A 24,721-nucleotide genomic window follows, 5' to 3' on the forward strand; every position below is an offset into this window, starting at 1 on the left:
AAAAGACTTAAGAATTAAATGAGGTAATTTATGAAAAAGTGGCTGGTATAGCGACTGGTACATAATAGGTGCTTAATAAATATTAATTGTTATATTTCCTAAAAATTTTATTAGAATATGAAGATAAGATAGGTAAACTCTGGTTGGAGAGAAGAGATAAAGATTCTTATTTTTTGAGGAGATGGTATTAAACCAATCACTGAAAGATGAAGGGAGGATAAAAGAAGTAGAACATTTCAGGTAGGAAGAGTCAAGGTATGTTCAGGAGATAGTAAGTCGACACAGGTATGTGGGCAACAGGATACTTCAAAGGAATCTCTACATAATTTTAAAAAGATGGGTTGAGGCCTCATCTGAAGGCTTCAAATTCCCAGATAAAGAACATGGGTCTTATTTTATAGGCAAAGGAAAACCACTCAGAGATACTGCTGAGTTTTGTTTTTTTCAGGTAGGTGTCAGAGTCATGTGAATGTGAAATGACGACTTGGCGGGGAAGACCTCAGAAGCCAGGGGATTAGTCAGAAGGCTACAACAGCATCTCAAGAAAGAAATAATGAAACAGGTCAGGTATTGTATAAAGTATAGGAGGTCAGGTGTTGCAGGAAGCGTTGGAGACACAAAATTAAAATTAAAAAATAATTTTTCAAAAACAAATTTCATCTATGATTAGCTGAAGAGGAAAGAAAAGGGATGAATCAAAATAATGTCCTGATTCTGGTAACTGGAGGGATGCTATGTTTTCTCACCTAAGAGAGGGAATGAAGCAGAATATACATTAATAAAGATGATGGCAATTATCAATTTCCATGTAGCATTTAAAACCAAGAACAGAGTCTCCTAACATAAAATACAAAAGGACTGTCATGAACTTTGATATCTAAAACCAAAACCAAAACCAAAACCAAAACCAAAACCAAAACCAAAACCAAAAACCAAAAACCAAAAAAAACCAGCCTGGGTTGCCATTATTTAGCCATGCAAAATTTAAAGAAATTATTAAATAATTTTATATTTCAAGGTATCCAAATCTAAAGGTTTTTTAACAGGGTCATAATAAATAAATGAGAAATACTTACTTGAATAATTTTCAAGGGAGAATCAGGTTGGTAAATCTGAAGTCTAGGTACATAATGAACCAGCATGTGAAGCATGTTACAAGCTACATGGGCTACTGTTTTATTGGTAAACTGTAATAACAACAACAACAAATTATTCATTAATGCATTAGTTGCTGAAAAACTTTAAATTTCATACCTGTTTCTTTTTTTACTTTAAATTTGTGTATTAAAATACTATTAAGAGGATAAATATATAGTTGCAAAATAAGAATTCACAATATATTCCAAAAACACAATTTTTATTTTTGATTTTGAATGTTTGTCTCCATTAAAGTTTTATTCCATTGTCCCTCACCTAAATTTCTGCAACAGCCTGTAATCTTTTCAGTCTTTTCTCCATTCCAATCTGTTCCCCATTCCAATCAACTCTACACAATATTTTCAAATTAATCTTCTAAAGAACTGCTCTGATGCTCACATTCTTTATGCTTAAAGTTCTCAGATGACTCCCGAACGGCATAAAGTCAAACTTGTTCAGCTCAGCTTTTTATGACCACATGTCCCCCACTCTTCAAGCCCTAACCAAATGTCTCCTATTTCCAAAGTCTTCTCTAACACCCAAGTCAAAGTTGATGTTTCCTCTGACCTCAATCAGCATTTTACATGCACTATTCATTTGGTTCTCTCGGCTTTTTGTTTTATTACTCTTATTTTAATCTCTCCAGTCATCATATTATTAACTTTTGAATCTAGTTTTTATAATTTTTTTTCCTTCTGATATCCCTCAATCTGACCAGCAAAGCACCTCAAACATAGCACATACTATGACACAAATATTTGTCATATAAGTAATATTTGTACTTTTTATGTTTACATTCTATATAGAAAGTGCATTAGAAGTTTTAAGACAAAAATAATATCATGCATACTTTCCCAAGCAAAAAATTTACTCATTCACACTCTCCAAATAATTAGGCTATTATTTTTTAACAAATCTTACTCTTGTTAGTTACAAAGAGACCATTTAACTTGAATAATAAACCCAAATCATGCAACAGCTCAAGAATTCAGGAAGTAATAAGGACTGAAGAGTAACTTACAAAAATAATGATTAGGAAAATATAAATGACCTTACAAATTAAATGACATAAAAAGCTGAGATAAAATTGGTGATCACCACAATACCCTTACATTCAAGAGTAGGAAGGAAAAAGTCAAGATCAAGGAAATAATGTGTTAATAAATGAATAATAAAATGTAACATTTAATAAATGTCTTATCCTATAAAGACATAAGATATAATAAACACTTGGAGAAAAAGTCATGCATTCTATATCAATATATTCCACTAAATAGGTTCTTTTTTTTACCTTTAAGGAAACACAAATTACATTCAGAGCTTCCTTAATTTGAGGATGATGAGACTCATGGACTAGTTCTTCACAAATCCAAATACCTAAACTGCACAGTGCTACACATCTGCAAAAAAGGCACCCAACAATGATATAAATAAAAGTGCATGAGACTTGAAATGAAATGAAACCACCACCCCAACCAAAATACCAAAACAAACCATCCTAGAAAGAACATGCACTGTTTAAATGAATCAATTTTTACTCTGTATATTAGCTCTTCTCAGCAAGAGAAAGTAGGAGGAAAGCACAGGGCTCCAAACTAAAAGCCTAATTTTCAAATATAATTTGCTAACAATCTCATAGGAGGGGATAACACACAGGATCTTTCTAACAAACCTATGTTAATAAATTGATATTGCCATAAAGCGTCCCAAACAAATATGTAACCTGCTTTCAAAAAAGGAAAGTGTGATTTTGTTGACAGCACCAAATGAACTTCAGCGAAAACATGAAGCTGCTGGGTCAAAGATTATTTTCATAACCCTTAAATCTAACATAGCCAGCTATAAATTCTTTAAAACAAATTGGCAATACAAATAAAATTCATATGTTTTATAAAGAGATTCCAAAAGAAACAGAATTTGCATAATTTTTTCTATCACCTAATGTCTTGTGAAACTTCATTTCCCTACTTCAACTGAGTTTCAGCTTGAAGGGACTTATTAGATGATCAGAATCAGTAAAAGAATCAGTAAAAATTCCATTAGTGTGTTCAAGTATAAGCTTCTGATGAAGTACATATTGGTTCCCTCAACTCCTTAAAAATGTCAACTCATTCTAGTATTCTGCTATACTTGGCATGTCCTGATATGGACATTCTTTTCTCTTTTTTTAAAGTTTATTCATTTATTTTGAGAGAGCAAGCAAGAGCACGCACACACAAGTGGGGTAGGGGCAGAGAGAGAGGGAGAGAGAGAATCCCAAGCAAGATCTGTGCAGAACATGGAGCCTGACACAGGGCTCGATCTCACAACCCTGAGATCATGACCTTAGCCGACATCAAGAGTCGGATGCTTAACTGAGTGAGCCACCCAGGTGTCCCCCTCCCCATGATGATACTCTTAACATTTTTTCAGTAGAATGCTAAATTTCAGAACAATTCAATGCAGAAATTGTTTTCTTCCTGAACACAGATGATCAGAAGTTAAGTGTCTTCTTTCAGTTTATCACAGTGTTAATGCTAATAAATTATTTACTATCAAAAGTACCAAAGGATGCCTGGATGGCTCAGTCAGTTGAGTGTCAGATCTCAGTTCAGGTCATGATCAGGTTTGTGGGTTCGAGTCTCACACTGGGCTCTCTGCTCTTAGCGCAGGGTCTGCTTCAGATCCTGTCTCTCTCTACCTCTTCCCCACCTGCACACTATCTCAAAAAAATAAATAAACATTAAAAAAAAAACTACCATAAAGTCTTCTAAGTGAAGTCTACTGCTTTATTTCTTTCCTACTGTTGCCCACCTATAAATATTCTAGATCTAAACAACCAAGTTTCAGGTTTAGCAGTGGGAAGCACTGTAATCCTAGAGTAATAATAAACTCCATGAATGCAGCTAATTAACACAGACCAGAAGTAAATGCTTAACATTTTTATAATTGAGGGATAAGATCAAATTTGTGTGTGCATGTGTGGGTGTGTGTATGTTTGTGTGTTTCCTACATTCTTCAAGATATTCAAATAATTTAGACTAGTCCCAGTATGGCTCAAGTCTGTGCTCCTGGTCAGATTTGGGGGTCTTCTAAGACCTCACATTCCTGAAAGGAAAGCAAGTTTAGAAAATACTTATATTCAACTTTTGGGATTTCCCTATACTCTCAAGACAAGCTAATGTGTTAATGATTCCCAAGTCTACTTCTGGGCAGCTATGTTTTAGGCTTCAATGTTCTTTCACTTGAGAGGCAACACAGTTTAAAAAAGAAAAAAAAAAAAAGGCAGAAGATCTAGGATCTGAAGCTCGAAGTTCAAATCTGGTTCTGTCACTTAATACTTATATATCTGATACGGCTCTGAAGACAAAATGCCAGAGTTGCAATCATGGGTCTGCCATTTCTGGATGATAGGGCAGATTATTTAAATTCTCTGGGCTCCCATCTATAAAAAAATCAGATAAAAACTGCACATATGTCCTAGAAATGTTGCAAAGATTAAATGAGGTAATAAGGTGTTCAGAACAGTGCCTAGCACAGAATAAATGTTAGTTTTCTAAGCCATCAGTTTTTTGCTAGTAAAGTTGGAAGAATAATGATTCCAGTAATTTCTTAGAATTGTGATGAGGACTAAGTGGAACAATTTGACAGGAAAATCCTTATAAACTTAAAAGGTTATCATTATTAATCATTAACATAACAAATGTTAAAGAAATAATATTGATAATAATCACATTTGGGGTTAAGGCTACCAGAAATGAAAATATGGGAATAATGGAAAGACAACATCATTTTCTGGAGTAGTTATCCAGTATTAAAATGAAACTAATGTAAAAGAAGAATTTATTCAAAGAGATTTGTTTCTAGTTAAACTTGGCTATTAAGAAAAATATCCAACTGCATTAAAGGCTAGAGCTATGTCTCATTTAAGCAAACTGCTCATTTTACATTAATTCTAGTTGCTGTTAAAAGGTTTAAATTGCAATTAGAATCCAAATGGTCAAAGCCATAATCCATATTTTTTAGAACCTTGGGTCAAAAAAATGTGCAGATGTTAGGAAAAGAGGAAGCATTCCAGACATGTAGGTCAGAATAGTAGTAAACGCAGACTACTACTGAGGCTAATTACATAGTATTAGAATTAGCTTCAAGAAATAGAAAATATAAATTAATGATATTTTTGAGAAAAGAAGGAACATGGTGTGTTATTGGTATCCTGCTGATTTAAATCTCCATCTTTCTGGAAAGGTCTAGTAAAACAGAGAAAATGACAGTTTTCACTTCTTAACAAGATGTTTAGAAGGGAAAACATTCTAAAGTCTTTTTATATTCTATTTTTAAAAAATACCCTGATAAAATATTTATAAATTTTCCTATTTTTTTCTACATTAAAAATATTTCCTTTGAATTCAACTTAAAAAATATTCATTGGGTAATTACTAGTACATTACAAAGTATTGCATAAGAGATAGTGACAAATAAAATCTGAAGGGAAAGCAAAATGTACTTGAATAAAATTAAATCATTTTGGATATAGAAGGTAAAGACACTGAACAAGGTGACCAGGATTTTATTTTTTTAAGATTTTTTTTTTAATGTTTACTTATTTTTGAGAGAGAGAGAGAAGCAGAGAGAGGGAGACACAGAATCTGAAGCAGACTTCAGGCTCAGAGCTGTCAGCACAGAGCCCGATGCAGGCCTCGAACTCACAAACCGTGAGATCATGACCTGAACCAAAGTGAAATGCTTAACTGAATGAGCTACCCAGGTGCCCCTAGGATTTTATTAATGAAGGAAGGTTTGTATTCAAATCATGAAAAGAGTAAGTATTTAATAATATAAATAATTTAGATTTATAATTCAAAACAGCTTTTGTGTATTTGAAACAATCTGGACTGCTGAATAATTCAATCAACTTCTACAATAAGATTCCAAAAACAGAATAGTCATGTCAAGTCTTAAGGATATCTGACCTACCGTGCAGGGCCAGATGGCTCATCTCTTGCTGAGCTTAATACAGTTTTGATTATAAGTTCCTAGAATAAAGGAAGAAATAATGGTAATGACTAAAATTTCATTCATTCATCCATTCAACAAGTATTTATTAAATGGCCACTATGAGCCCAGACACTGTGCCAGGTGCTAGGGATACAACAAGGAAATAAAAGTCTTTGTTCTCACCCATATACTTTTAATACAGTCTAATATTATTCATAAAATTAGCTAAATAAATAAAACAGTGGTATGGTCTGAATGTTTATGTCCCCCCAAAATTCTTATGTTAAAATCCTAACCCCCAAAGATGATGGCATTAGTAGGTGCTTATTAGGTCATGAGGATGGAGACTTTATGAATGGAATTAATGCTCTTATAAAAGAGACCACCACAGAACTCTCTAACTCCTTCTACTCTGTGAAGACACAGTGAGAAGGTGCCAGCTATAAACCAGCGAGAGAGCCCTCACCAGACTACAACTTTGCTGGAGCCTTGATCTTGGACATCTCAGCCATTAGAACTATGAGGAATAAATTTATGTCATTTATAAGCAACCCAGTCGGTACTATTTTTTTTTTTTTTGGTAGTATCTTGTTAGAGCAGGACAAACAAATTAAAACAAATTATTTCTGAAATTTATAACCAAATACATATGTTCGAAAAAAGAATCCTTTTTTCCTGATTAGAAGAGTAATAAAAAGCTCACTATAATGAAAAAAGATTTAATTGCTCAAAAGTACGAACATCGTTTCAAAACTCTGAGAAATATTCATTTAAAAGCAAGCTTCTTCTTTTTGATAATTTGTAAAACATGATAATATGTGAGTTTGGGGATAAGTGCTAAATAATAGTTAAAATTATGTAAATGAATAAAACATTCAAAAGGCAGAATAAAGAGAAAGTCATTATCTAAAGAGGATCTTGTAACAAGTTTATGTTTAGCAAGCAGGGAAAGAAAACTAGTCTATTAAGGAGTCACAGAATATTTAGAGAAGCAAGAAGAAAATCAAGATAGATCTGTGCAACATAAGTCAAAATTGAAGAGATTTCGGAAGTCAGGAACATCAACACTGGACCAGTACTATAGTGGCTAAGGAAAGGAAAACAAGAATGACATTAGGTTTGATGATTAAGAATCTATTTGTTCCTTTTTTTCAAAAATAATCATTCATTCATTCATATATTCAAAAACCACTTATCAGCTACACAGATTGTAAGCTCCTTAAGAGGAGTAAACTACTTATCTTTGTAAACTTAGCATCTAGCCCAGTGGCTGGCAATTAATAGATACTTGAAAGGTATCCATTTAAGCCCAAGAGCTTTCTATGTCTTAGATCCTGTCTTAAATGCTGGAAAGAAACAGATGGTTAAGACAACAGTATCTTAACTTTAACTTCAGAAAGTCACAGAAGACTTCACAAAAGGGTCTTAGGTAAATAGGATTTTGACAAATGATCAAGGTCAAAGATTATGTTTGAGTGATTAAGAGAGACAAGAAGAAGAAACCAGGTCTATATAATGATGTTTTAGGCAGAAAGAAATGGGTTTTCAAAGGCACAGAATCGAAAAACAGCATGGTATGTCCCATGTGGCTATATGGTTGCAGTTTAGAGTACGCGGGGAGTGGTTTTCAGTGAAAATGTGAAAACTACATATGACCACTGTGGCATGTGACTTTCCCTTAAATCTTCACTTTTCTGAATGAGAATAATTATCATTTTCTTAGGCTTTTTGCTTTCTTCATCATTAACAGAATTAGCTTTTATTTTGGAAATACCCCTTCCCCAGTTTGATTTTTTTAATCATTTCAGCCATTACTACCTATATACAATGGCCAGAAGTGAACAAGTCCACTCTGAAATGCAGATCATATGTAGTAAGCTAGGCTAATCCCTAACAAACTTAAAAACTACTACCTATCCCTGACCTTCAGGATCTTCTGAAAATAGAAGAAACCAAAAATATGACATCTCTGAAGACCAAAGGTATAGTTTTTATTAATTGTCATTGTAAATCTGCACTGACCTAACGCAATTTTATGTGTAACTGAAAGTCACTTGTTTAACAAATGTTTCAGGAGTCCCAGATGCCAAGCAGCCTGTTAAACTCTGAGGATACAGCAGTAAATAGGACCTTTTTTTTACTAGGTAAATAGGACCTACTGTGGTGTTTGTCTGAAGTATAAACTAAACACTAAATAAGCAATTATAGATGTTATAAATGTTGTAAAGAGAAATATGGGTGGCATGAAAAATACATGCAGAACTCCTGACAAAAACTGGATTGAAAAACTTTCAGAGAAAACCAAAGTTAAAAAAAAAATTATCAGCATGACTTCTGAGGAGCTATGAGGTCTCAGATACATAAGATCCCCACCCCAATCCCACACTTTCCTACAGCAAAACAGAATATTTCCATTACATTGTTTGATACATCACATTGGGAAATTACGAGAGAGAGAGAGAGAGAGAGAGAGAGAGAGAGTCAAATTTGCAGGTTTAGTACCATCTCAATCTTAGGAGCCTTAGAAGTAGCCTACTATCTGTCTCATAGGATGTTTCAATAAATGTTCAGTGAGCGAATAAAAGAATCCTATGATATTGGCATATGAATGGATTCAATAATGAGAAAACATTTCCAAAGAAGTTATCAACACAAAAAAGGCTATGCTCCTAACAGACCTTCTAGCTTTGTGTCTGATGGGTATGGCTGGCTAATGTTCTTTAACGATTATGTGGATTTCTAAGGGAAAAGAACACAAATTTTATCAAACATACATTACTTAAAAAGTCATTTAAATACTAAAAATTCGCAACTGATTTCTTACCTTAACATCTGTAAACTGAGACATGGCAATATCAGGAATGTTGGGATGGAGAGCAGGGAGTTCACAATATAAGTTAGGAAAACAAACCAAGGATCCCAGAAGAACTTGTGCTTCCACTCTTGGTGCCTATGTATCAGATTTTTTAAATCTTTAAAATGTATTTGACTATGCCATTAAATTACCAGAAAATTATTTCGTGACCTAACCACAGTACAAAGAGAAGTGAGAGCATAAGACACAATTAAAAACGAAAGGAGCAACACAAAAAGGTTGAGGTTTTCACCTATTCTTTGCACATAAACTACTGCTATTCTCAGTAAATGCAGAGCTCTCCTTAAGAACAGCAAATTAAGCAGAAATCAATCACACTTAATGGGACTGCAAATAAGAATATAGCTTAGCTGACAGCATAAATTTACTCTAATTTTGAGAAAAAATATACATACTTTCATTTTAAAGGCAATTCATATACCAAAACATAGTGTACTAATGAGCAGATGACTCAATGTCACTAGATTATATTTGTTACTACCTAAGGATAAAAGTAACTAAGGATAAAAACATTAATTGTATCTTCAAGAAATAGGCACTAGTCTAGACAGTTTTTATAATATTATGCCAAGTGAAAAAAGCATTGCCTATAGTACTTAACTAAAAACAAAGTAAGAATTTATGGTTGGCCGGCAGATGAAGGTAACTTTTCCTCTTCTTCTTAGCTATATATATATTAAGCCATTTCTGAAGTATCAGCACTGAACATTTCTTTCTTTTTTTAAAAGTTTACTTATTTTGAGAGACAGAGACAGTGGGGGTGGCAGAGGGGCAGGGAGAGTGGGAGACAGAGAATCTGAAGCAGTCTCTGTGCTGTCAGTGTGGAGTCCGACTTGGGGCTCGAACTCATGAAACCATGAGATCAGGATGTGAGCCAAAACCAAGAGTAAGACGCTTAACCGACTGAGCCACTTAGGTGCCCCAGCACTGAACATTTCTTTTTCTTCTTCTACCTTCTTGCACGCCCACCCACACCCACTTACTAATATATTTCTTTGTTTACTAAAATATCTATGAATTGAATTATATGTTTAATAATACCAAAAAAATGCTTTAAAAATTTGCTAGAAACATAATCCTTCTATTTACATGAAACAAGACCCTATCTTCCACAGGATCTCCTTATGTTTCTAATTGTTTTAATAGAGGCAGTGGAGTGGTACTATTATGATTATCAACAAAACAACTCATTTCCATATTTAAAAAAAATCCTTATTTGCAGATAAAAGACAATACCATAAAGGGGTAGGGCAAGCTTGTAGCCACCATCCCAATTTAAAATTATCTGTAGGTATACCTGGCTGGCTCAGTCAGTAGAACATGTGACTCTTGATCTTGGGGTTATAAATTCAAGCCCCTCATTGGGTGTAGAGATTACTTAAAAAATTAAAGTCTCTAAATAAAAAAAAATTAGTTATAAAAATGAAACTGATAAAAAATGCAATATTTAATTTAAAAAAAGAGATTAGCTAAGGGTTTTTGTTGAAAGTTGGGTAAGGTAACTGAGAATGTTCAAGTATGTGGATATAACGGGAGCATACTTATAATGTGACTATAATTAATAAAGGTAAAACCTAATTAGTTATTTTGTAAACTGCCTGGCAGAGGGAGAAAAGGGGCTTCCCATTAAGGGAAGGAAGATGATGTGTATGGGATCTAAAATGGAATCCAAAGAGGAAGATTTAGACTATGTATCTTCAACATCATCCAGAGGAAAAGACTGACCTTAAACTTACAGTAGAGATGAGGTGTCAGGTTTGATTCCTGTAATGATTTGTTTTCCTATGCAGTTTTTCTCAACAAGTGTTCCTCATATGAACCACACAAACAGAAAATAACTATTTTTAAAAATTTTCCCAAGGATGTTACAGAACTAGTATCCTTCTAGATGCACAGGAGGTAAATTTAATCACATAAAATGGATTCCTAAGGACATCAGGGTTTAATTCTCTTGCAGAATCTTTTTTTTTTTTAATTTTTTAATGTTTATTTTTGAGGGGGAGGGGCAGAGAGAGAGAGAGAGAGAGAGAGGGAGGGAGACAGAGAATCTAAAGCAGGCTCTGTGCTGTCAATGTAAAGCCCAATGTGGGGCTCAAACTCATAAACTGAGATCATGACTTGAGCTGAAGTCGGACACTCAACCAACTGAGCCACCCGGGTGCCACTCTCCTGTACAACCTTAAAGAAGTGCAGGAAACGTGCTGACTAGTCATCTAGAATAATTGGTCTACTGAACAGTAATTGTTTTCATAGTAAATTTGATCATGCCACTCCTTGTGTAAAATCCCTCAATGTTTGCTCATTCTTTCCTGAGGATAAAATCTAACCTCTCTAGCACTATAAACCAGCTACTATCTTCCTCTTTAGTTTACCTCTGCTACATAAATATGGACGTGTTCCAACTATACCAGTTACTTGGCATTGTCTCCATAGTTCCGTAACTGTTATGAAAAATCCTCACATGCTTTTTAGAGTTTAGAGTTTACTCCTTGAGCATATTTCTGGATTATCTCATCTGTTTCTTCTCTTTTGCTATGGCCCACTGCCCTTTCTTTAGTTTCTTCCCTGCCTCTACTTGTTTCCATAGACTTCTTCAATTTAAAATTTTGTTTTGCTTATCAGATTTTAATCCATTTTTATAGCTCTTGTGTCAATTCCATCAACTAATTTTAGTACTTTCTTATACTTCAAATTTTACTTAAAAAAATAAAAGCAATTTCAATTAAACTGTAAGTTTTCCTGATCATCAGCTTGTTAAATTTACTAACAAGGGCTCCTTCTCTGTTGTTTTGTTAGTCAAGCCTATTTAACCACAGTCTGTTATATTATAAAGAACAGGAAATAAAAACTTACATTGAGAAAAGCTGAAGAAGCCACTCTACCAGCTGCTACAATAAAATCCATAATAAGCATTGTGGCACCAGGCAAACCAAGTGAAAAAAACTGAGGTGAGCAGTGCTTGATGATTGTATTGACAATATCCTTAGAAGTAAGAAAAGAAGGGGAAAAGAATAGCATAAATTAATCTTGGGTATCAGCTAATCAATACCCTTAAAAATAGATAACATATGAAATAATAAAACAGGCAATTACTATACACTGCCTAACTGGAAAGACTAATTTTAATTTTTCTAAATAATCCATGCTTGGTATTATACTGTCAAAGCAAAATAAACTTAAAACATATTTGTTTAACTGACATCAATACAGCATTTTTTTTTTTTTCACACTAGACAGCAAGATGGAAGGCTTTTTGCTTCAGGGGGTTGAAAATATAAGGCTCAAGTGTTATAAAACTGAACTGCAGAGTAGTTCCTCCTCTCATCCATTTGCTTCCATATGATATCTCTGATCTTTAAAACTGCATAACCTATTATGTGGCAACTGGAGATATTCTCTTTATTAGATCAACTGAAGTCCTTTGATGACAAATATCCAGCCTTTGGAATTTACCATGAGGATGCAGTGTTTTACACTGTATTACTCAATCTGATTTATCTTAAACAAAAGGTCTCTTTGTCAATAACTAAGATCGTCATTTTGTTTGAGACATGTTTATAAGGTAGAACACTGTAATTATTTCAAATTAATGCAGGTAGTATTTTCACTTTTCAGGAGGAGAGATATAACTACTTCTTTCAATATTAATTTAATGTTCTTTAAATCAACTGCAAGTGAAATTTAACCACATTATGATAAAAATGTTTCATTACTATGACTTACAACCTCCCATAGTTTTTTGTGATTGTTTCTGTTTTGTTTTTTTTTTTTTTCCAGTTTTATGGCCAGGATCAAGACCCTTGAAATAACGTTCTACAGTCAAATTTTTGACTTTCTAATGTAATGATTATATTGATACAAACGCCAAGTCAATATAATTGTCACTATGCTAATACAATCTATGGAAATAAGAAAATGTGATGGGCTAGCTCTTAGAGAAGAAAAATCCTCTATTTCACTACTAGATCAGCATATCCACATGCCTCTAGTGCCAATTATTAAGTAACAATTACAAAACACCCAAGAATAAGTACATTAGGACATTAAAATAAGATGTAGTCAGTCTAAGCAAAAGATGGTTTAATACTTTAAAGAAGCAAACTAGTTGTTACAACATTAGAGGAAAGATACATTTAATAATCAAATCAATCCCCTAATTAATAGCTTTTCAACTATGTTTAGGAAAGACACATTTAAGAATCAAGTCAGGGGCGCCTGGGTGGCGCAGTCGGTTAAGCGTCCGACTTCAGCCAGGTCACGATCTCGCGCTCCGTGAGTTCGAGCCCCGCATCAGGCTCTGGGCTGATGGCTCGGAGCCTGGAGCCTGTTTCCGATTCTGTGTCTGCCTCTCTCTCTGCCCCTCCCCCGTTCATGCTCTGTCTCTCTCTGTCCCAAAAATAAATAAACGTTGAAAAAAAAAAATAGAAAAAAAAAAAAAGAATCAAGTCAATCCCCTAACATAACAGCTTTTCAACTATGTCTTAAGAACAAATGAGGTTACAAAATCAAAGAAACTTATAAATAAATGACTACAGAAGACAGTATTTTTAATTCTAGACCTTAAAAGAGTTAAATAATCAAGAATCAAAGATAAACTTATAAAGCAATTGGTTATAAAGTATATATTTACCTGATCAATATGAAGTAATCCACAATGCATTATATTGTAGAAATGTGTTAGAAAATCTCTATTTGGAGAAACATCTTGTCTTCTTTTCATTGTATTACAAATAAGTTTGTAAGCGTGTAATTTACCTTGTTTATATTTATCAGTCAACATGGTTGCCTACAATTTAAAGATGTTGATTTTAATACTCAAATACTGTTAAAGTGATATAGCAAGCAATATATTTGCTTTCATTTATTTTTATGTTGGCCCAATTTCTTAATGAATTGAAATATCAGGATTACTGAAACTTGTTATCATTAAAATGATACAACATAGGTTATGAATAACCACACACTGTTTCATTTAGAAAAATGCACCAAATGTATCAAATGACACTTAAAAAAAATTAAAACTTCAAAAGTAGGGGTGCCTGGGTGGCTCAGCTGGTTAAACATCTGACTCTTGGTTTTGGCTCAGGGCATGATCTCATGGTTTGTGAGATCGAACCCCACATGGGGCTCTGTGCTGATAGCATGGAGCCTGCTTGAGATTCTCTCTCTCTCCCTCTCTCTTCCTCTGTCTCTGCCCCTCCCCTGCTCACGCTTTCTCTCTTAAAATAAACTTAAAAACTAAAACAATGAAAGTACACAGCATATTCTTTGATATAAATTCGAGGTTTATATTTCACTTAAATACAATTAAAACATAATTTTCTATATTCACTTTTGTTTTATTAAATAAAAATGATGCACCAGTATAATAATTATGCTATGCCCATTTTCCTCTCTGTATAACCCGTAATGAATGACAAGTCACAAACCAAGTGTTCTAGAAAACTATACAAAAGTTAAAGAATCAAATGTTTAAAACAGATTACATATGTATTTATTAAATGAAACTTTTAAATTATAATTTTTATATATTAAGCTTACCTTGAAAAGCCAAGGTGTAAGAATTCTCAGTGGAGGAATCAAAACTGGTGGTGAAGGGGAGGTCAGGTTATCAGTTGAAATGCCAAGATTATCTCTAATCTGTAATTTTCAAATAAAATGCAACAAATCTATGAAAACTGTTCTTCCAGTTTGTTTTAGCTTAAACTTGAGTTCAAGTCCAATTTCTATCACTAACTATATATTTAAACATGGTTCAGTGACTTTACCCTGCCAGGAACTAGTTTATAGTAAGGAGGTTGGGGGGGGGGGGAGGGGCAATGTGGTCTAAGACTTCTTCGAATTCTTAACAGTTTTCTTTTTTTCTTATCTTTTTTTTTTTTTTTTTACCTTAGCTAGATTTTGCCAAAGCTCACAGAGGTAATCAAAAACTTGGGCATGTATTTCAGGATCCATAATAGCGTTGACATCTCCCAAAATGCCTAGCATTCTTCGCCACATTACAGTAGCAACATCAGCATGCCATCCTGTGAGTGTACCCCCTGCCATCACACTACAACATTCAGATGGAAATTCACTGATTTCTATAAAATAAACCAATACGTTGGTGTTAGTAATTTTTCTAAAGAATCACAAAAACAAGAAAGAGTCAAATTAACAATCTTAAATATCTATAAAAGCAAATTTTAAAAATGTCAATAGGCACTAGTGTTATTTTTTCCTAATAAGATCAAAACCTCACCAGTTCGTGATTCCATATTATGGCAATAATTACTTATTCAATGGAACTTGTACTAGGATTTATCTAAGGAGGAAATGATGCTGATAGAAGTATATGGTTGACATAAAGATCATATGTGTAAGTATATACTCTCTCTTTATCAAATGACTACTTCAGGTTGTATCATCAAATTAATAGAAGATCGCAGGCTGAAAGCAGATCTTGTAGGAAGTCTTCATAAGCCTATTTCTTTGTACTTAAAACTTCCAAAGAAATGTATTTCTATATTTCAAAACTAAATCAGGCTTAGCATTAAAAGGGATATTACTGTTATTAATTATGTGATGTCATACAAATTATTTAATTAACCTAATGCTATACTTCTCACTATGAAATAGATGGTTTAGCTAAATATCATTATAGGTCTCCTCCAACTTAAAAAACACCCATTATTGTATTCAGTGTATGTAACAGAAAAGGCGAAATCATTACTAAGATTATTCCTACTTGATAATATCTCAATGTACTCATAATTTACAAGTTCATTCTTAATATATGCACATCCTTTATGCCTAATGTTTAACTTTTTTTCTCTTTCTATATAAAGTGTACAATGATTGTATTATAAAAAAAGTTACTAGTCTTTCATAATAATAAAAAATAACCGTCTGGTGTAAGCTCATTGAAATAAAAGAAAAAAAAAACACTGTAGTTTTAACCATCACTGTTAACATCTCCCTACTCTATGGAACCTTCATAATATGGTGAAAAATCAACTGATTTGTCTCTAACTTATCCCTCTCAAAAACAAAATTTTAGGGGCGCCTGGGTGGCGCAGTCGGTTAAGCGTCCGACTTCAGCCAGGTCACGATCTCGCGGTCCGTGAGTTCGAGCCCCGCGTCGGGCTCTGGGCTGATGGCTCAGAGCCTGGAGCCTGTTTCCGATTCTGTGTCTCCCTCTCTCTCTCTGCCCCTCCCCCGTTCATGCTCTGTCTCTTGCTGTCCCAAAAATAAATAAACGTTGAAAAAAAAAATTTAAAAAAAAAAAAAAAAAAAAAAACAAAATTTTAAATAATTCCAAAGCCAGCAACAATGTGTGATCCTCCTTTGAATCCTGAATTGGGCTGGTAGTGGTGTGGTGTAGCTATAAAAGATATTCCTACTGAAACAACTGGGGAAATTTGACTTTGGATTAAAAACTGCAGTAATGGGGGCACCTGTGTGGTTCAGTCAGTTAAGCATCCAACTTCAGCTCAGGTCATGATCTCACCATTCCTGAGTTTGAGCCCCACATTGGGGCTCTGTGCTGACAGCTCAGAGCCTGAAGCCTATTTCAGATTCTTGTCTCCCTCTCTTTCTCTACCTCTCCCCCACTCATGTTCTGTCTCTCTCTCTTTCTCTCCCTCCGTCTCTCTCAAAAATAAACAAACATTAAAAAAAAATTGCAGTGATGTTTCAATGTTAAATATGCTGAATGTGACCATTACAATGTGGTTATACAGGAAACACTAAAGTGTTTAGGTGTAAAGGGTCTAAAATTTGCAATTCACTACTAAATAGCTCAAGAAAGACAGACAAACAGAAAGAAAGAAAGAAACAGAGAAAGACAGAAAAAAGACAGAAAGGCAAGAAGGAAAGAAGAAAGGAAAGAAAGAAAGAAAAGTGGCACGCCTGGGTGGCTCAGTCAGTTAAGCTTCCAACTCTTGATTTCTGCTCAGGTCATGATATCAGAGTCGTGATATCAACCAAGCCATGCATCTGGCTCTGCTCTGGGTGTGGAGGCTGCTTGGGATTTTCTCTCTCCTTCTCCCTCTGATCCTCCCCAACTTACATGGAAATTAAAGGGGGGGGGGATGGCAGGGTTGTTTTTGTGCACGTGTGTATGTAGATACAGAGATAAAGTGGTAAAATATTAACAACTTGTGAATTCATCTAAAGGCTTAATGTGTATTCATTTTACTAGTCTTGTAACTTTTCTAGAAGTTAGAAATTTTTTCCCACTGTTGGGGTAAGAAACTAAAATCAAGGATGAACTAAAAACTGCAGGCCAAAAGGAGGAAAGACAAGGCCAAAAATAATCCAGAAATCAGACCATAAGGGTTATGTAATTGCAAGATAAATGCATATTATGAGAATGAGTACCTTAAAACTATAAGGCCAGAAGTTATAGAGAGTAAATGTACTGCAGCACCAATGAAAACTGGCATTTTATATTATTCATTGTTTTGGGCATAATTGCAAAATGACGTTTTATCCTGATCCTTGTTACATTATGTAAGACTCAGCAGAAATAACTTTTATTAAAACTTGCAGTTTCTAAGGTTTCCTAGTCACTTTTTAACATTTACTTAAAAATACTTCCTGCTTTAGGAAGTGGCAGAATATCAATAAATGATAATTTAACACACAAAAATAATGCAACCACTAATGCCAGGACTGTAGGCAACTATAATAATACAACAAATATTAGACTATAAATATTTTTAAGAGCAAGAAAAAATGTTAAGTAACAAATTTCCAAAAGACTCACAAAAGTTCAAAAGACTTATAATAATACTCTATCTAATCAAAAGTTTAAGATGTCTAAATTAAGATCTCCTAACACTAATGCCCTGAAAGGAAAAATGGCAAATATCTAATTTCCAAATATTGCCTAGGTCATCTGGCGTCTGAAGAACAGAATGGTGGAGCTTCTCATCAAGCTGCAGATCTTTCTGTTCCATGTGATCTATATTCAGTGTGGAAGGAGAAGGCGTCTGTGACCTGGATCCCAGAGCTGAATGGACTGGAGAAGCACTTTCTGAACCTGTAAATATAATTTCATAAACTTACCATAAAGAGAATATTCAATACTCTCTACCTAAGATGTAATGCTTAAAATCCCAATAAGATACAACTGAGAAGCATCAAAGGCCAAAGAGGTAAAGAAAATCATAATACTGTACACGATTTTGTATCTAGGGGTCTCATTTGATTTCTTCCAGGGTACTAGAATGGAATCAGAACTGGGCATAGCAGTTAACAGAAGCCATCTGTGAAAGTGATAATGTCCATTCCTGATGCAGCTAGAGAAACTCTAGTACCCACTGCTACTCTATTTCACTTACTTCAGACCTGGGGCTATTCCTGAGAAGAACTTGCTCTGCATGGCTCTATATGCTACTATCATTGCTAGCCTGGTTTATGGTGGTCCCTAGTCGTCAATCTCCCTCTTACCCCTATTCCTTCCTCCCAGTCCATTCTTCATAAGGCAGCAAAAAGATGTAAAAATCTAATCAGATGTTACTTCCTTACTTAAAATATTCTATGGCTCTTTACTGGCCATAGCATAAGCCCAAACTTATTAGTGGGTTTTCCAGTCTTTCTTCAACTTTCTGATCACTCCATAATTCCCCTGATACTTTTAAGTTCTAGCCACAGAGCTAGCCTTTTCCACATGTTTTTCCTTTGCATGGGGCCATAATCCTGTTCTTATAGGTCTGGTTAACTTCTTTTTATTTTTCAGGTCTTACTTTAGACACTTCTTCCTTAGAAGCCTACCCACTGTTGACCTACCCAGTGTGAATAAGGAGTCTCTGCCATATGCACTTGTACTTCCCCATTATACCACTTATAACACTAACACTGACTTGAAACACACTGTTTAGTTTTAAATATCTTCACTAATGCAGAAACTCTGTAAAAACAGGGACTGTATCTACGTTATATACTGAAGTATTGCCAGGGCCTAGTGTAGTGTCTGGTACATAGCAGAAACTCATGTTAATTTAAATTATGTATAGCATAAATTAATACTTATTTAACACTTTGTGGTGGTTGTAGTGAGGTGGTGCTACTACCAAGCAAGCCGCTAAAATATCAGGACCTTTCAACAGAAAATTAATAAAGAAAGATCAGCCTTAAATGACAGATTAGATCAGATGGACTTAACTCATATGTTCAGAACATTCCATCCACAGGAGCAGAATACATATTCTTCTCAAGTGTACATGGAACATTCTCCAGGATAGATCACATGTTAGGTCTTATAAGTCTTACTGAATTCAACAAGACTGAAATCATTTCAGACCACAACAATATGAAACTAGCAATCAACTACCAGAAGAAAACTAGAAAAACTACAAATACACAGAGATTAAATATGTTTCCAAATACCTACAAAGTGAATGAAAAATTAAAGGAAAAATTAAAAAAATACATAGAAGCAAATGAAAACAGAAATATGACATACCAGTATCTATGGAATGCAGCAAAAATGGTTCTAAGAGGGAAGGTCATAGCAATATAGGTCTACCTCAAGGAAAGAGAAATCTCAAGTAAACAATTTAATTTCATATCTAGGCAAACTAGAGAAAAAAAAAGGACAAAACCCAAAGTTAGTAGAAGGGAAGAAATAATAAAGATCAGAACAGAAATAAATGAAATAGAGACTAAAAAGACAATAAAAGAGATCAATGAAACTAAGAGCTGGTTCTCTGGAAAGATAAAAATGACCTAAACGCATAAGAAAAACAAGATAGAACTCAAAGTCAGAAAAGAAAGAAAACACATTACAACCAATACCACAGAAATACAACCTAGAGGAAATGGATGAATTCCTAGAAATTTATAATCTTCCAAGACTGAATCATGAAGAAACAGAAATCTGAATGGACCAATCACTAGTGAGGGGATTGAATCCAAAATCAAAAATCTCCCAATGAACAAAAGTCCAGGACCACACAGCTTCATTCGTGAATTCTCCCAAACATTGAAAGAATACTTAACACCCATCCCTCTTAAACTCTTCCATATACTGAAGAGGAAAAAACTTTCAAACTCATTTTACGAGGCCAGTTTTATCCTCATACCACAACCAAACAAGGACATCACACAAAAAAAGAAAATTATAGGGGCGTCTGGGTGGCTCAGTCAGTTAAGTGACTGACTTCGGCTCAGGTCATGATCTCACTGTTTTTGAGTTTGAGCCCCGCATTAGGCTCTGTGCTAACAACTCAGAGCCTGGAGCCTGCTTCTGATTCTGTGTCTTCCTCTCTCTCTGCCCCTCCCTCTGCTTGCAGTCTGCCCTCCTGTCTCTCAAAAATAAATAAACATTAAAAAAAAAAAGAAAGAAAATTATAGGCCAATATCCCTAATAAACCCAGATGCAAAAATCCTCAACAAAATATCAATAAACTGAGTTAAAACAACACATAAAAACAATCATACACCATGATCAAGTGAGATTTATTCCAGGGAGACAAACATGGTTCAATATCCATAAATTGACCAATGTGATACACATTAACAGAAGATAAAAATTATATGATTATTCACAAAGCAATCTACATATTCAATGCAATCCCTATCAAAGTAATACTAGCATTCTTCACAGAGCTGGAACAAATAATGCTAAAATTTGTATGGAACCAGAAAAGACCCCGAATAGCCAAAGCAATCTTGAAAAAGAAAAACCAAAGCTGGAGGCCTCAAAATCCCAGACTTCAAGCTATACTACAAAGCTGTAATCATCAAGACATTATGGTACTGGCACAAGAACAGACACTCAGATCAATGGAACCGAATAGAGAACCCAGAAATGGACCCACAAACACATGGCCAACTCATCTTTGACAAAGCAGGAAAGAATATCCAGTGGAATAAAGACAGTCTCTTCAGCAAGTAGTGCTGGGAAAACTGGACAGCGACATGCAGAAGAATGGATCTGGACCAGTTTCCTACACCATACACAAAAATAAACTCAAAATGGATGAAAGACCTAAATGTAAGACAGGAAGCCATCAAAATCCTAGAGGAGAAAGCAGGCAAAAACCTCCTTAATCCTGGCCGCAGCAACTTCTTACTCAACACGTCTCCGGAGGCAAGGGAAACAAAAGCAAAAATGAACTACTGGGACATCAAAATAAAAAGCTTCTGCACAGTGAAGGAAACAATCAGCAAAACTAAAAGGCAACCAACAGAATGGGAGAAGATATTTGCAAATGACATATCAGATAAAGGGTTAGTATCCAAAATCTATACAGAACTTATCAAACTCAACACCCAAAAAACAAATAATCCAGTGAAGACATGGGCAAAAGACATGAATAGACACTTCTCCAAGAAGACATCCAGATGGCCAACCAACACGTGAAAAAATGCTCAACATCACTCATTATCAGGAAAATATAAATCAAAACCACAATGAGATACCACCTTACACCCCTCAGAATGGCTAACATTAACAACTCAGGCAACAACAGATTTTGGCAAGGATGCAGAGAAAGAGGATCTCTTTTGCACTGTTGGTGGGAATGCAAGCTGGTAAAGCCACTCTGAAAAACACTATGGAGGTTCCTCAAAAAACTAAAAATAGAACTACCCTACAATTGCACTACTAGACATTTATCCATGGGATACAGGTGTGCTGTTTTGAAGGGACACATGCACCCCCATGTTTATAGCAGCACTATCAACAATAGCCAAAGTATGGAAAGAGCCCAAATATCCATCAATAGATGAATGGATAAAGAAGATGTGGTATATAGGGCTCGAGGGGAAGATGGCGGTGTAGGAGGACGCTGAGCTCACTGCGCGTCCTGCTGATCACTTAGATTCCACCTACACCTGCCTAAATAACCCAGAAAACCGCCAAAGGATTAGCAGAACGGAGTCACCAGACCCAAGCGCAGACGAGAGGCCCACGGAAGAGGGTAGGAAGGGCGGCGAGGCGGTGCGCGCTCCACGGACTGGCGGGAGGGAGCCGGGGCGGAGGGGCGGATCGCTGGCCAAGCAGAGTCCCTGAGTCTGGCTTGCAAAAGCGGAGGGGCCTGACGGACTGTGTTCCGACAGCAAGCGCGACTTAGCGTCTGGGAGGTCATAAGTGAACAGCTCTGCTCGGAAAGCGGGAAGGCTGGAGGACAAAGGGAGGGTGAGCTGCGGAGCCCCCGGATGACAGAGCTCAGTTTGGTGGGGAACAAAGGCGCTTGCCAGCGCCATCTCCCCTGCCCATCCCCCAGCCAAAATCCCAAAGGGAACCGGTTCCTGCCAGGGAAATTGCTCGCTCCGCGCAAACACCCAACTCTGTGCTTCTGCGGAGCCAAACCTCTGGCAGCGGATCTGACTCCCTCCGGCTGCCACAGGGCCCCTCCTGAAGTGGATCACCTCAGGAGAAGCAAGCTAAGCCTGCCCCCCCCTGCCGCCGTGCACCTTGCCTACCCACCCCAGCTAATACGCCAGATCCCCAGCATCACAAGCCTGGCATTGTGCAAGTAGCCCAGACGGGCCACGCCACCCCACAGTGAATCCCGCCCCTAGGAGAGGGGAAGAGAAGGCACACACCAGTCTGACTGTGGCCCCAGCGGTGGGCTGGGGGCAGACATCAGGACTGACTGCGGCCCCGCCCACCACCTCCAGTTATACACCACAGCACAGGGGAAGTGCCCTGCAGGTCCTCACCACACCAGGGACTATCCAAAATGACCAAGCGGAAGAATTCCCCTCAGAAGAATCTCCAGGAAATAGCAACAGCTAATGAGCTGATCAAAAAGGATTTAAATAATATAACAGAAAGTGAATTTAGAATAATAGTCATAAAATTAATCGCTGGGCTGGAAAACAGTATACAGGACAAAAGAGAATCTCTTGCTACAGAGATCAAGGGACTAAGGAACAGTCACGAGGAGCTGAAAAACGCTTTAAATGAAATGCAAAACAAAATGGAAACCACCACGGCTCGGATGGAAGAGGCAGAGGAGAGAATAGGTGAACTAGAAGATAAAGTTATGGAAAAAGAGGAAGCTGAGAAAAAGAGAGAGAAAAAAATCCAGGAGTATGAGGGGAAAATTAGAGAACTAAGTGATACACTAAAAAGAAATAATATACGCATAATTGGTATCCCAGAGGAGGAAGAGAGAGGGAAAGGCGCCGAAGGGGTACTTTTGAGAACTTCCCTGAACTGGGGAAGGAAAAAGGCATTGAAATCCAAGAGGCACAGAGAACTCCCTTCAGACGTAACTTGAATCGATCTTCTGCATGACATAGCATAGTGAAACTGGCAAAATACAAGGATAAAGAGAAAATTCTGAAAGCAGCAAGGGGTAAACGTGCCCTCACATATAAAGGGAGACCTATAAGACTCGTGACTGATCTCTCTTTTGAAACTTGGCAGGCCAGAAAGAATTGGCACGAGATTTTCAGTGTGCTAGACAGAAAAAATATGCAGCAAGGAATCCTTTATCCAGCAAGTCTGTCATTTAGAATAGAAGGAGAGATAAAGGTCTTCCCAAACAAACAAAAACTGAAGGAATTTGTCACCACTAAACCAGCCCTACAAGAGATCCTAAGGGGGACCCTGTGAGACAAAGTACCAGAGACATCACTACAAGCATAAAACATACAGACATCACAATGACTCTAAGCCCGTATCTTTCTATAATAACACTGAATGTAAATGGATTAAATGCGCCAACCAAAAGACATAGGGTATCAGAATGGATAAAAAAACAAGACCCATCTATTTGCTGTCTACAAGAGACTCATTTTAGACATGAGGACACCTTTAGATTCAGAGTGAGGGGATGGAGAACTATTTATCATGCTACTGGAAGCCAAAAGAAAGCTGGAGTAGCCATACTTATATCAGACAAACTAGACTTTAAATTAAAGGCTGTAACAAGAGATGAAGAAGGACATTATATAATAGTTACAGGGTCTATCCATCAGGAAGAGCTAACAATTATAAATGTCTATGCGCCGAATACAGGAGCCCCCAAATATATAACACAATTACTCATAAACATAAGCAACCTTATTGATAAGAATGTGGTAATTGCTGGGGACTTTAACACCCCACTTACAGAAATGGATAGATCATCTAGACACACGGTCAATAAAGAAACAAGGGCCCTGAATGATACATTGGATCAGATGGACTTGACAGATATATTTAGAACTCTGCATCCCAAAGCAACAGAATATACTTTCTTCTCGAGTGCACATGGAACATTCTCCAAGATAGATCATATACTGGGTCACAAAACAGCCCTTCATAAGTTTACAAGAATTGAAATTATACCATGCATACTTTCAGACCACAATGCTATGAAGCTTGAAATCAACCACAGGAAAAAGTCTGGAAAACCTCCAAAAGCATGGAGGTTAAAGAACACCCTACTAACGAATGAGTGGGTCAACCAGGCAATTAGAGAAGAAATAAAAAAATATATGGAAACAAACGAAAATGAAAATACAACAATCCAAATGCTTTGGGATGCAGCGAAGGCAGTCCTGAGAGGAAAATACATTGCAATCCAGGCCTATCTCAAGAAACAAGAAAAATCCCAAATACAAAATCTAACAGCACACCTAAAGGAAATAGAAGCAGAACAGCAAAGGCAGCCTAAACCCAGCAGAAGAAGAGAAATAATAAAGATCAGAGCAGAAATAAACAATATAGAATCTAAAAAAACTGTAGAGCAGATCAACGAAACCAAGAGTTGGTTTTTTGAAAAAATAAACAAAATTGATAAACCT

General features: G+C 36.0%; 1 protein-coding gene across 2 annotated transcripts in view; it reads right to left on the bottom strand.

The window, feature by feature from the left end:
- The window catches only part of RALGAPA1 (Ral GTPase activating protein catalytic subunit alpha 1), a 278,485-nt gene that overhangs the window by 121,807 nt on the left and 131,957 nt on the right, over positions 1-24,721 (bottom strand). For both annotated transcript variants that reach the window (XM_047075616.1, XM_047075615.1), the window contains exons 21-29: positions 17,862-18,014; positions 14,879-15,072; positions 14,531-14,629; positions 13,620-13,775; positions 11,843-11,971; positions 8,939-9,064; positions 6,094-6,152; positions 2,429-2,537; positions 1,077-1,187 (exon numbers count right to left, since the gene is read on the bottom strand). In XM_047075616.1, the coding sequence (XP_046931572.1) occupies positions 1,077-1,187; positions 2,429-2,537; positions 6,094-6,152; positions 8,939-9,064; positions 11,843-11,971; positions 13,620-13,775; positions 14,531-14,629; positions 14,879-15,072; positions 17,862-18,014 (1,136 nt within the window). The remainder of the gene's footprint in view (positions 1-1,076; positions 1,188-2,428; positions 2,538-6,093; positions 6,153-8,938; positions 9,065-11,842; positions 11,972-13,619; positions 13,776-14,530; positions 14,630-14,878; positions 15,073-17,861; positions 18,015-24,721) is intronic.

Source organism: Lynx rufus, unplaced genomic scaffold (genome assembly GCF_022079265.1).
Source record: "Lynx rufus isolate CCGP_SWC_20201006 ecotype Redwood Valley unplaced genomic scaffold, mLynRuf1.p SCAF_13, whole genome shotgun sequence".
Taxonomy (NCBI): Eukaryota; Metazoa; Chordata; class Mammalia; order Carnivora; family Felidae; genus Lynx; species Lynx rufus.